Raw genomic sequence first — 12,757 nt, 5'->3', positions numbered from 1 at the left:
GGAATATCATTATTATGATTAAGCAATGAAAATAATATTTTCAAAAATATACACACACATAAATATATGTATATATATATATATATATATATGTTTAATACATAATATGTATTTATTTTACATGTAGAAACCTGATAATATTAATATTTATATTTAAAATATAAACCTTACACAAGGGGTGCAATATTATTTCGATAAATAATCTATATATATATATATATATATATATATATATACATATATATGTTAATATTTTATTTATTAATTATTTTTTTCTTTTTTTAATATATATATATTATATATATATATATGAAGGGAATTCTAAGATCCTCCTTTCCTTTTATATTAAAAAAAATAAAACAAATAAATATAAAATATTATTTTTAAAAATAAAAAAAAGAATAAAATTATTTATATTAAAAATATTATTAAGGTAAGTTCTTAATTTTTTTTTTTTTTTTTAATAATACACATCTATATTAAGAATCATAGAGAAATAAAAGAAAAGAAAAGAAAAAAAAAAAAAAAAGGCACGAAAAAACAAGAACAAATATAAGAGAACAAAAAAAAATTTTTTTTTTTTTTTTTTTATAATTATAGCATGTACTTGTTCATACATATAATTATATATAATATTCACAAAATGAACATATTATTTTTATAAAAAAAAAAAAAAAAAAAAAAAAAAAAAAAAAAAATGATTTTTATATATTATATAAAAATTTATTACTTATAGAATCAATAAAAATAAAACAAAAAAAAAAAACAAAAAAAAAAACAAAAAAAAAACTAACAAGCAATACATTTATATAATAAAAGAAGGAAGAAATATGTTTAATAATATAATCTACAACCACACTATGTTATTACAACCTCATCTTTATGGAATTACAAAGTTATTATATATAAAGAACCTTTAATATAGATACATATATATATATATATATATATACATATACATATTATATTTTTTTTTTTTTTTTTTTCTTTCCTTTGGGTTGCCATCATTTGGCGTACAGTCAAAACCAAATCTTACCACATGATAAATTATAGATTTTAGGTCATTTTTAAAAAAAATAAAAATATATACAATATGGATATATTTACACATATAAATATGTAGGTATATATGTATATATTTATTTTTTTTCTTTGTTATGTTTGATTATTATGTAGAGTTCTAAAAAAATCATCATAAATAAATAAATATATATATATATATATATATATATATATATATATATAACCATTCAACTTATAAAAGATCTGGTTATATAAAAATCGAATTTTTGTTAAGAACAAACATTTGAAAAAACAAAATAAATAATAATAATAATATAAGGTTTATATTTTTCTCTTTATTGATTTTTTTCTTTTTCTTTTTTTTATTTTTTTCTTTTTTTTTTTTTTCTTTTTTTCTTTTTCCTCTGTTTATTTTTTTTTCTTCCATAAGGAATGAGTACACCCATTTAAAATAAACATGAATAAGAATATATTGTGGATAACTTTTTTTTATTTTTTATTTTTTCTCTTGGGTAAAAAAAAAATATATATAACATATATGATCATAAGTAAAACGACACACATATAATATAAACATGTATAATATGTAATATATATATATATATATATATTTATTTATTTATTTATTTTTACATATATCCTTCATACACTTATATATAGATATGTACCAAGGAAATGACGCAATTCCCTCAAAAGAAAAAAAAAACGATCCAGAAGCAGATTCTAAGAACTCACAGAATCAACATGATATAAATAAAACACACCATACGAACAATAATTATGATCTGAATATTAAGGATAAAGATGAGAAAAAAAGAAAAAATGATAATTTAATCAATAATTATGATTACTCTCTTTTAAAGTTATCTTATAATAAGAATCAAGATATATATAAGAATATACAAAATGGCCAAAAGCTTAAAACAGACATAATATTAAACTCATTTGTTCAAATTAATTCATCAAACATATTAATGGATGAAATAGAAAATTATGTGAAAAAATATACGGAATCGAATCGTATTATGTACTTACAATTTAAATATATATATCTACAATCCTTAAATATAACAGTATCTTTTGTACCTCCGAATTCACCATTTCGAAGTTATTATGACAAAAATTTAAATAAAGATATAAATGAAACTTGTCATTCCATACAAACACTTCTAAACAATCTAATATCTTCCAAAATTATATTTAAAATGTTAGAAACTACAAAAGAACAAATATTACTTTTATGGAATAACAAAAAAATTAGTCAACAAAATTATAATCAAGAAAATCAAGAAAAAAGTAAAATGATCGATTCGGAAAATGAAAAACTAGAAAAGTACACAAACAAGTTTGAACATAATATCAAACCTCATATAGAAGATATAGAGAAAAAAGTAAATGAATATATTAATAATTCCGATTGTCATTTAACATGTTCAAAATATAAAACAATTATCAATAATTATATAGATGAAATAATAACAACTAATACAAACATATACGAAAACAAATATAATCTACCACAAGAACGAATTATCAAAAACTATAATCATAATGGTATTAATAATGATGATAATTTTATAGAATATAATATTCTTAATGCAGATCCTGATTTAAGATCTCATTTTATAACACTTCTTGTTTCAAGAAAACAATTAATCTATATTGAATATATTTATTTTATTAACAAACATATTGTAAATAAAATTCAAGAAAACTTTAAATTAAATCAAAATAAATATATACATTTTATTAATTCAAATAATGCTGTTAATGCTGCTAAAGAATATGAATATATCATAAAATATTATACTACATTCAAATATCTACAGACATTAAATAAATCATTATACGACTCTATATATAAACATAAAATAAATAATTATTCTCATAACATTGAAGATCTTATAAACCAACTACAACATAAAATTAATAACCTAATGATTATCTCATTCGATAAAAATAAATCATCAGATTTAATGTTACAATGTACAAATATAAAAAAATATACCGATGATATATGTTTATCCATTAAACCTAAAGCATTAGAAGTCGAATATTTAAGAAATATAAATAAACACATCAACAAAAATGAATTCCTAAATAAATTCATGCAAAACGAAACATTTAAAAAAAATATAGATGATAAAATCAAAGAAATGAATAATATATACGATAATATATATATCATATTAAAACAAAAATTCTTAAACAAATTAAACGAAATCATACAAAATCATAAAAATAAACAAGAAACAAAATTAAATACCACAACCATTCAAGAATTGTTACAACTTCTAAAGGATATTAAAGAAATACAAACAAAACAAATCGATACAAAAATTAATACTTTTAATATGTATTATAACGATATACAACAAATAAAAATAAAGATTAATCAAAATGAAAAAGAAATAAAAAAGGTACTCCCTCAATTATATATCCCAAAAAATGAACAAGAATATATACAAATATATAAAAATGAATTAAAGGATAGAATAAAAGAAACACAAACAAAAATTAATTTATTTAAGCAAATTTTAGAATTAAAAGAAAAAGAACATTATATTACAAACAAACATACATACCTAAATTTTACACACAAAACTATTCAACAAATATTACAACAACAATATAAAAACAACACACAAGAAAAAAATACACTAGCACAATTTTTATACAATGCAGATATCAAAAAATATATTGATGAATTAATACCTATCACACAACAAATACAAACCAAAATGTATACAACAAATAATATAGAACATATTAAACAAATACTCATAAATTATATACAAGAATGTAAACCTATACAAAATATATCAGAACATACTATTTATACACTATATCAAGAAATCAAAACAAATCTGGAAAACATCGAACAGAAAATTATGCAAAATATACAACAAACTACAAATCGGTTAAAAATAAATATTAAAAAAATATTTGATCAAATAAATCAAAAATATGACGACTTAACAAAAAATATAAACCAAATGAATGATGAAAAAATTGGGTTACGACAAATGGAAAATAGGTTGAAAGGGAAATATGAAGAAATAAAAAAGGCAAATCTTCAAGATAGGGACATAAAATATATAGTCCAAAATAATGATGCTAATAATAATAATAATAATATTATTATTATTAATGGTAATAATCAAACCGGTGATTATAATCACATCTTGTTCGATTATACTCACCTTTGGGATAATGCACAATTTACTAGAACAAAAGAAAATATAAACAACCTAAAAGATAATATACAAATCAACATAAATAATATCAAAAGTATAATAAGAAATTTACAAAACGAACTAAACAATTATAATACTCTTAAAAGCAATTCCATCCATATTTATGATAAAATACACACATTAGAAGAATTAAAAATATTAACTCAAGAAATTAATGATAAAAATGTTATCAGAAAAATATATGATATTGAAACCATATATCAAAATGATTTACATAACATAGAAGAAATTATTAAAAATATTACAAGCATTTATTACAAAATAAATATCTTAAATATATTAATTATTTGCATCAAACAAACATATAATAATAATAAATCCATTGAAAGCTTAAAACTTAAAATTAATAACTTAACAAATTCAACACAAGAATATATTAATCAAATAAAAGCTATCCCAACTAATTTATTACCAGAACATATAAAACAAAAAAGTGTAAGCGAACTAAATATTTATATGAAACAAATATATGATAAATTAAATGAACATGTTATTAATAATTTATATACAAAATCAAAGGATTCATTACAATTTTATATTAACGAAAAAAATTATAATAATAATCATGATGATCATAATGATGACCATAATGATGTATATAATGATATCAAAGAAAATGAAATATATAAAAATAATAAATTATACGAATGCATACAAATCAAAAAGGATGTAGACGAATTATATAATATTTATGATCAACTCTTTAAAAATATATCCCAAAATTATAATAACCACTCCCTTAGTTTTGTACATTCAATAAATAATCATATGCTATCTATTTTTCAAGATACTAAATATGGAAAACACAAAAATCAACAAATCCTATCCGATATAGAAAATATTATAAAACAAAATGAACACACAGAATCATATAAAAATTTAGACACAAGTAATATACAACTAATAAAAGAACAAATTAAATATTTCTTACAAATATTTCATATACTTCAAGAAAATATAACCACTTTCGAAAATCAATATAAAGATTTAATTATCAAAATGAACCATAAAATTAATAATAATCTAAAAGATATTACACATATTGTCATAAACGATAACAATACATTACAAGAACAAAATCGTATTTATAACGAACTTCAAAACAAAATTAAACAAATAAAAAATGTCAGTGATGTATTCACACATAATATTAATTACAGTCAACAAATATTAAATTATTCTCAAGCACAAAATAGTTTTTTTAATATATTTATGAAATTTCAAAACATTAATAATGATATTAATAGCAAACGATATAATGTACAAAAAAAAATTACAGAGATAATCAATTCATATGATATAATAAATTATAACAAAAATAATATCAAAGATATTTATCAACAATTCAAAAATATACAACAACAATTAAATACAACAGAAACGCAATTGAATCATATAAAACAAAATATTAATCATTTCAAATATTTTTATGAATCTCATCAAACCATATCTATAGTAAAGAATATGCAAAATGAAAAACTAAAAATTCAAGAATTCAACAAAAAAATACAACACTTCAAGGAAGAAACACAAATTATGATAAACAAGTTAATACAACCTAGCCACATACATTTACATAAAATGAAATTGCCTATAACTCAACAGCAACTTAATACAATTCTTCATAGAAATGAACAAACAAAAAATGCTACAAGAAGTTACAATATGAATGAGGAGGAAAATGAAATGGGATATGGCATAACTAATAAAAGGAAAAATAGTGAGACAAATGACATGATAAATACCACCATAGGAGACAAGACAAATGTCTTAAAAAATGATGATCAAGAAAAAGGTAAAAGGGGAACTTCCAGAAATAATAATATTCATACAAATGAAAATAATATAAATAATGAACATACAAATGAAAATAATATAAATAATGAACATACAAATGAAAAGAATATAAATAATGAACATGCAAATGAAAAGAATATATATAATGAACATACAAATGAAAATAATATAAATTATGAACATCCAAATAATTATCAACAAAAAAATGATGAAAAAATATCACTACAACATAAAACAATTAATACATCACAACGTACCATAGATGATTCGAATATGGATCGAAATAATAGATATAACACATCATCACAACAAAAAAATAATTTGCATACAAATAATAATAGTAATAGTAGATACAACAATAACCATGATAAACAAAATGAACATAAATATAATCAAGGAAAATCTTCAGGGAAAGATAACGCATATTATAGAATTTTTTATGCTGGAGGAATTACAGCTGTCTTACTTTTATGTTCAAGTACTGCATTCTTTTTTATAAAAAACTCTAATGAACCACATCATATTTTTAATATTTTTCAAAAGGAATTTAGTGAAGCAGATAATGCACATTCAGAAGAAAAAGAAGAATATCTACCTGTCTATTTTGATGAAGTTGAAGATGAAGTTGAAGATGAAGTTGAAGATGAAGATGAAAATGAAAATGAAGTTGAAAATGAAAATGAAGATTTTAATGACATATGATTAATTTATATAAACATTGGAGAGTTACATTGTGTTGTTCAAAAATAAACAAAAAATAAATATTTTTTTTTTTATTTTTATCCATTTGGATGATATTATATATGATATTATTGTTTTGTTCCTTTTCCTTTTTTTATTTTATCTTATTAATTATTTTTTCTTTTTTTTTTTTGTGTGTGTATGTGCTTTCTTTTATAATTATACTATCATTCTTTCCATATCTATTCTTATTATAACACTCCTTTTTGTAATAACAACATCAAAATAAAAATTATGGAACAGTAAATATATTAATATATTTATTTAAATTTAAAATTATTAAAAAAAAAAAAAAACTTCAAATATGAAAACGTATAAAGAAAATTATTTTTTCGTTTTGAAGGCATATAATATGTATATAATTTTTATTTTTTTTGGCTAGCTAATTATTTTTCACATGTACAAGTCAGAATTTTATAAATTTGTTACATATATAAAAAAAAACATATATATATATATATATGTATATGTTAAAACAAATAATACAATTTTTATTAAAAGGATAATTAAACTAAAGGTGAATTATTTCGTTTAAAATAGTATCTTAATAATTTGAATATGTCTATTTAATCAATTATTATACTTTTTTTGAAGTGTTCCTTTTTTAAATTATCCCCAAATAAAATAAATATATACATTATTTTAAGAGACGAAAAGGTACTTTTTACTTTTTATTTTTTATTTTTTACTTTTTATTTTTTACTTTTTTTTTTTTTACTTTTTATTTTTTTTTTTTTATATAATAAGATTATTACTTTGATAAAAAAAAAAAAATAGGTACATTTTGCTCTATATTTTGTTCACAAGATTATAGTTTTCCTCTACATTATATATATATATATATATATATATATATATATATTGTTATACAAAGAGCACTACAAAATATTAAGGTAAGAAAAAATATTCATTCAATTATTCACTTTATTTTAATAATATATTCATGTCAACCCTTGGTTACTTCATAAAAAAAAATAATAACATATATAATAATAATAATATATATATATGTAATAATTTATATTTAGAATGATTATTATACTAAAAAAAAAAAAAAAAAAAAACAGAATAATTAAATGGCCTTATTTACAAAATATTTGAATTTTTTCTTTATTTTTTGAAGAAAAAATATACCAACAAAAAAAAAAAATTATATATTAAAATATATATATATATATATATATATATTATATATAAATTAATTTTGAAATGTAATTATCAAATTAATTGTATATAAAAAAAAAAATGATATTAAAAGATTTTAAGCTTTTCAAAAATATATACACACATGCATATTACGGTGTAAAAAAAAAAATAATGGTACTAAATTTAAGAAAAAAAAAAAAAAAAAAAAAAATTAGGTACCCATATAAACTTCATTTTTATATAAGAAAAAAAAAATATAATCACGATAAAATATTTATAAAAAAAAAAAAAAATTTATCTAAGTTTATATAATTTTTATTATTTTATTTTTTATATATAAAATAAGTTTTTACACCAATTAAACAATGGTAAATGTAGGATTGTTCTACATAAATGAATAAATAAATAAATATATTTATATATATGTAATTTTTTTTTTTTTTTTTTTTTCAAATTTATATTATTAAAAAATATGATTTAAAATAAATTCATAAGATTTCTCCATTAATTTATAAAAGGCGGTTATGTAAAAATTAAATGTTCCAAAAAAAAAAATAAATAAATAAATAAATAAATATATACATATATATATGTGTACGTTCAATAAATTATACACCCATGAAGAATTGAGTCACATAATAGAATGATAAGAATAAAAAAAAAATTAATTTTGACCATTATATATATTCATCTGTTTATATTAAATAGTAAAGAAAAAAAAAAAAAAAAAAAAAATATATATATATATATATATATATATTAAACGTGCTATATAAACATATTTACGAGGTCATATGACTCTATCACAATGATAATTGTGTCATCATATATATATGTAGATACATAAATAAATACTTATATATATATTTATATTTATATATAACATTTTAATTTTGAATTTACTATATGTACAGGATTAAGTTTTGAAAATGCAATAAAAAAAACGAAGAATCAAGAAAATAATCTGACGTTACTACCAATAAAGAGCACTGAAGAAGAAAAAGATGATATAAAAAATGGAAAGGATATAAAAAAAGAAATTGATAATGATAAAGAGAATATAAAAACAAATAATGCTAAAGATCATTCAACATATATAAAATCATATTTGAATACAAATGTAAATGATGGTTTAAAATATTTGTTTATTCCTTCTCATAATTCTTTTATAAAAAAATATTCTGTATTTAATCAAATAAATGATGGCATGTTATTAAATGAAAAAAATGATGTGAAAAATAATGAAGACTATAAAAATGTGGATTATAAAAATGTTAATTTTTTACAATATCATTTTAAAGAGTTATCAAATTATAACATTGCAAATTCTATTGATATTTTACAAGAAAAAGAAGGACATTTGGATTTTGTTATAATACCTCATTATACTTTTTTAGATTATTATAAACATTTATCTTATAATTCTATATATCATAAGTCCTCTACATATGGAAAGTGTATAGCTGTAGATGCTTTTATTAAGAAAATAAATGAAACATATGACAAAGTGAAAAGTAAATGTAATGATATAAAGAATGATTTAATTGCAACTATAAAAAAATTAGAGCATCCTTATGATATAAATAATAAGAATGATGATTCCTATAGATATGATATATCTGAAGAAATCGATGATAAATCTGAAGAGACAGATGATGAAACCGAAGAGGTAGAAGATAGTATACAAGATACAGATAGTAATCATACTCCTTCAAATAAAAAAAAAAATGATCTTATGAATAGAACGTTTAAAAAGATGATGGATGAATATAATACAAAAAAAAAAAAATTAATTAAATGTATAAAAAACCATGAGAATGATTTTAATAAAATATGTATGGATATGAAAAATTATGGTACAAACCTTTTTGAACAACTTTCATGTTACAATAATAATTTCTGTAATACAAACGGAATAAGATATCATTATGATGAATATATTCATAAATTAATATTATCTGTTAAATCAAAAAACTTAAATAAAGACCTATCAGATATGACAAATATTTTACAACAAAGTGAATTATTATTAACCAATTTAAATAAAAAAATGGGTTCCTATATATATATTGATACAATAAAATTTATACATAAAGAAATGAAACATATTTTTAACAGAATTGAATATCATACAAAAATAATAAACGATAAAACTAAAATAATTCAAGACAAAATTAAATTAAATATATGGAGAACATTTCAAAAAGATGAATTATTAAAAAGAATTTTAGACATGTCAAATGAATATTCTTTATTTATTACTAGTGATCATTTAAGACAAATGTTATATAATACATTCTATTCAAAAGAAAAACATTTAAATAATATATTTCATCATTTAATTTATGTACTACAAATGAAGTTCAATGATGTCCCAATTAAAATGGAATATTTTCAAACATATAAAAAAAATAAACCACTTACACAATGAAATGACAAAACATGGTATGTATATGAATATATAAAAAAAAATATATATATATATATATATATATATATATATATATATATATATATTTTATTTTTTATTTTTTATTTTTTTTATTTTTTATTTATTTTATTTTTTATTTTTTTTTTTTTATATATATATATATATCATATACTCTAATTAGACAAAGCATCAATAATTTTTTTTTCACATTTATCTTTTAATTGACTTCTTATAAGTGATAATCTATTTCTACATTCTTTTATAAAATCAATAAATTCTTTTTTTGAAACATATTCATCACTTAATAAATTATTAAATAAATCATTATAAGTTCCGGATGCTCGTACTTGTATCTTACCAACACCAAAAACGCACGTTTCCCACAATTCTTCTTCCTCTTCTTCAATATCATCAATATCATCTATTAATTCTTCATATAATTTTCTTAAATCATATATAAGATATAAAAATTTATACTTTTCACTCTTACATAATTCATTCCATATATTGTGCATCTCTTCAAATGAAGCAATATCATTTAAGTTATTAATCATATCATCAATTTCATCATCCGATAAAAGATTCAACGCTTCATTTATATCATTATTAAAATCTTCAAGGATAGATATATCATTTGAATCGCTATATTCATCTATATCATTTTCTAATAATTCGGAAGAATCTATATTGGTACTTCCATTTGAATTAGTATCATTATTGGATAAAAATGTGTCATTTGATTTTTCTTCCTCCCTTTTTTTTCTTTCTTCTTCCAACTTATTTTGTTCTTCCTCCCCCTTTTTCCTTTCTTCTTCCAACTTATTTTGTTCTTCTGGATCATTGTTTCTTTTTTCAAATCGTTTATATAAAGGTTCTCTCAAATGGTTTCTTGAAACATCGCTAGCATTATTTCTTGACACCCCGTCTCTTAAACTGCTTTTCTCTTTGGATTCCTTAGTATTATGAGACCCTCTGGATGTGTATATATCGTTTCTAAATTTTGAATCATATGGATTGGATTTTAATTTATTATTATATAAATTGCTGTTTCTAGAATTGTTGGGTTCTGACAAATTTCTGGACCACAAACTATTAACACATGAGCCACTAGAACTTTTATGGTATGCGGTAGGCTACTAAAAAAAAAAAAAAAAAAAATATATATATAAACATTCATATATATATATATATATATATATATATTTATATTTATATTTATATGTTTATATTTTATTCTTGTTCCCATATTATTTTCATTGATATGTCTATTGCACACCCAAACAAATTTTCTCTCTATCTTTTTTAAAATTTATAATTTACCTTGAAAAAAACGTAAAAAATACAGACAAGCAGAAAAACACATAAAGATAAATGGGGGCGGTGCCTCAAACAATTACTATACATATTTTTTAAATAAAAAATAATATGATAAGTTTAAAAGGTTAATCAAACAGATAAAAAAAAAAAATAAATAAATAAATAATATATTTTATACACTGCTAAATAGGAGCTATTATATATGTATATCTTTATATATATCTTTCTATGTAGATATATATATTATTAAAAGATATGTTCGATATGATCAATATGATCAATATGATCAATATGATCAATATGATCAATATGATCAATATGATCAATATGATCAATATGATCAATATTATTTATACACATAACATATATTCTTTCAAACTCAGGAATAACATATATATATATATATATATTATATACATTCAAAGGTTGTTATTACAAAAAATGTAGAAAATTAATTATTAAATATTGCAACAATATAAAAACACCATAGTTCCTTCTTTTAATTTGTAAAATATTTATATTATATATTACTACTATAATATATATGATGTGTTCTAAATATTGTTAATACAATATATTGCTTTATTAACAAATATAATATTGTATTTATCAAAATATACATATATATATATATATATATATATAATACAAATTAATTAGATAGATTATTATATACTAAAAAACAAATGATCAAAAATATAAATATATATATATATATTTCCCCTTTTTATAGTATAATATCTATTATTCTTATATTCGCCTATATAAAAATTATATATTTCTTTTATTTTTTTATTATATCTTAAGTAAAATATATATATATATATATAATATGGTTGTTTTATTATTATTTTTTTTCTCAACCGTTAAAATATACCTAATATAAAAAATAATAAAGAATAATAATAAGTAAAACCGAATACTATTATTCATTTATTATGATCTAATAAAAAGCTGATCTAAAAAGTAAGGAAACCTTCCTAGGATAATAAGAGCTACTTATATTACATATGACAAAAAAAAAAAAAGAAGAAGAAGAGATATT

General features: G+C 19.0%; 3 protein-coding genes across 3 annotated transcripts; 2 read left to right on the top strand and 1 right to left on the bottom strand.

The window, feature by feature from the left end:
- Nucleotides 1-1,480: 1,480 nt before the first annotated feature.
- On the top strand, nt 1,481-6,779 carry PF3D7_0424200 (reticulocyte binding protein homologue 4; the record flags this gene model as incomplete). Its single annotated transcript, XM_002808625.1, has 2 exons — nt 1,481-1,535; nt 1,684-6,779. The coding sequence occupies 2 exons, from the start codon at nt 1,481-1,483 to the stop codon at nt 6,777-6,779; spliced, it is 5,151 nt and encodes a 1,716-aa protein (XP_002808671.1).
- Nucleotides 6,780-8,607: 1,828 nt separating this feature from the next.
- On the top strand, nt 8,608-10,395 carry PF3D7_0424100 (reticulocyte binding protein homologue 5; the record flags this gene model as incomplete). The annotated part of the gene is made up of 2 exons (XM_001351508.1): nt 8,608-8,671; nt 8,879-10,395. The coding sequence occupies 2 exons, from the start codon at nt 8,608-8,610 to the stop codon at nt 10,393-10,395; spliced, it is 1,581 nt and encodes a 526-aa protein (XP_001351544.1).
- A 173-nt stretch (nt 10,396-10,568) lies between these two features.
- PF3D7_0424000 (Plasmodium exported protein (PHISTc), unknown function) lies at nt 10,569-11,799 on the bottom strand (the record flags this gene model as incomplete). Its single annotated transcript, XM_024473423.1, has 2 exons — nt 10,569-11,528; nt 11,716-11,799. 2 exons carry the CDS (start codon nt 11,797-11,799, stop codon nt 10,569-10,571), a joined length of 1,044 nt encoding a protein of 347 aa, XP_024328944.1.
- Between the last annotated feature and the right edge of the window lie 958 nt (nt 11,800-12,757).

The sequence above is a fragment of the Plasmodium falciparum genome (assembly GCF_000002765.6).
Source record: "Plasmodium falciparum 3D7 genome assembly, chromosome: 4".
Lineage (NCBI taxonomy): Eukaryota > Apicomplexa > Aconoidasida > Haemosporida > Plasmodiidae > Plasmodium > Plasmodium falciparum.
This window is presented reverse-complemented; position numbering and strand designations above follow the sequence as displayed.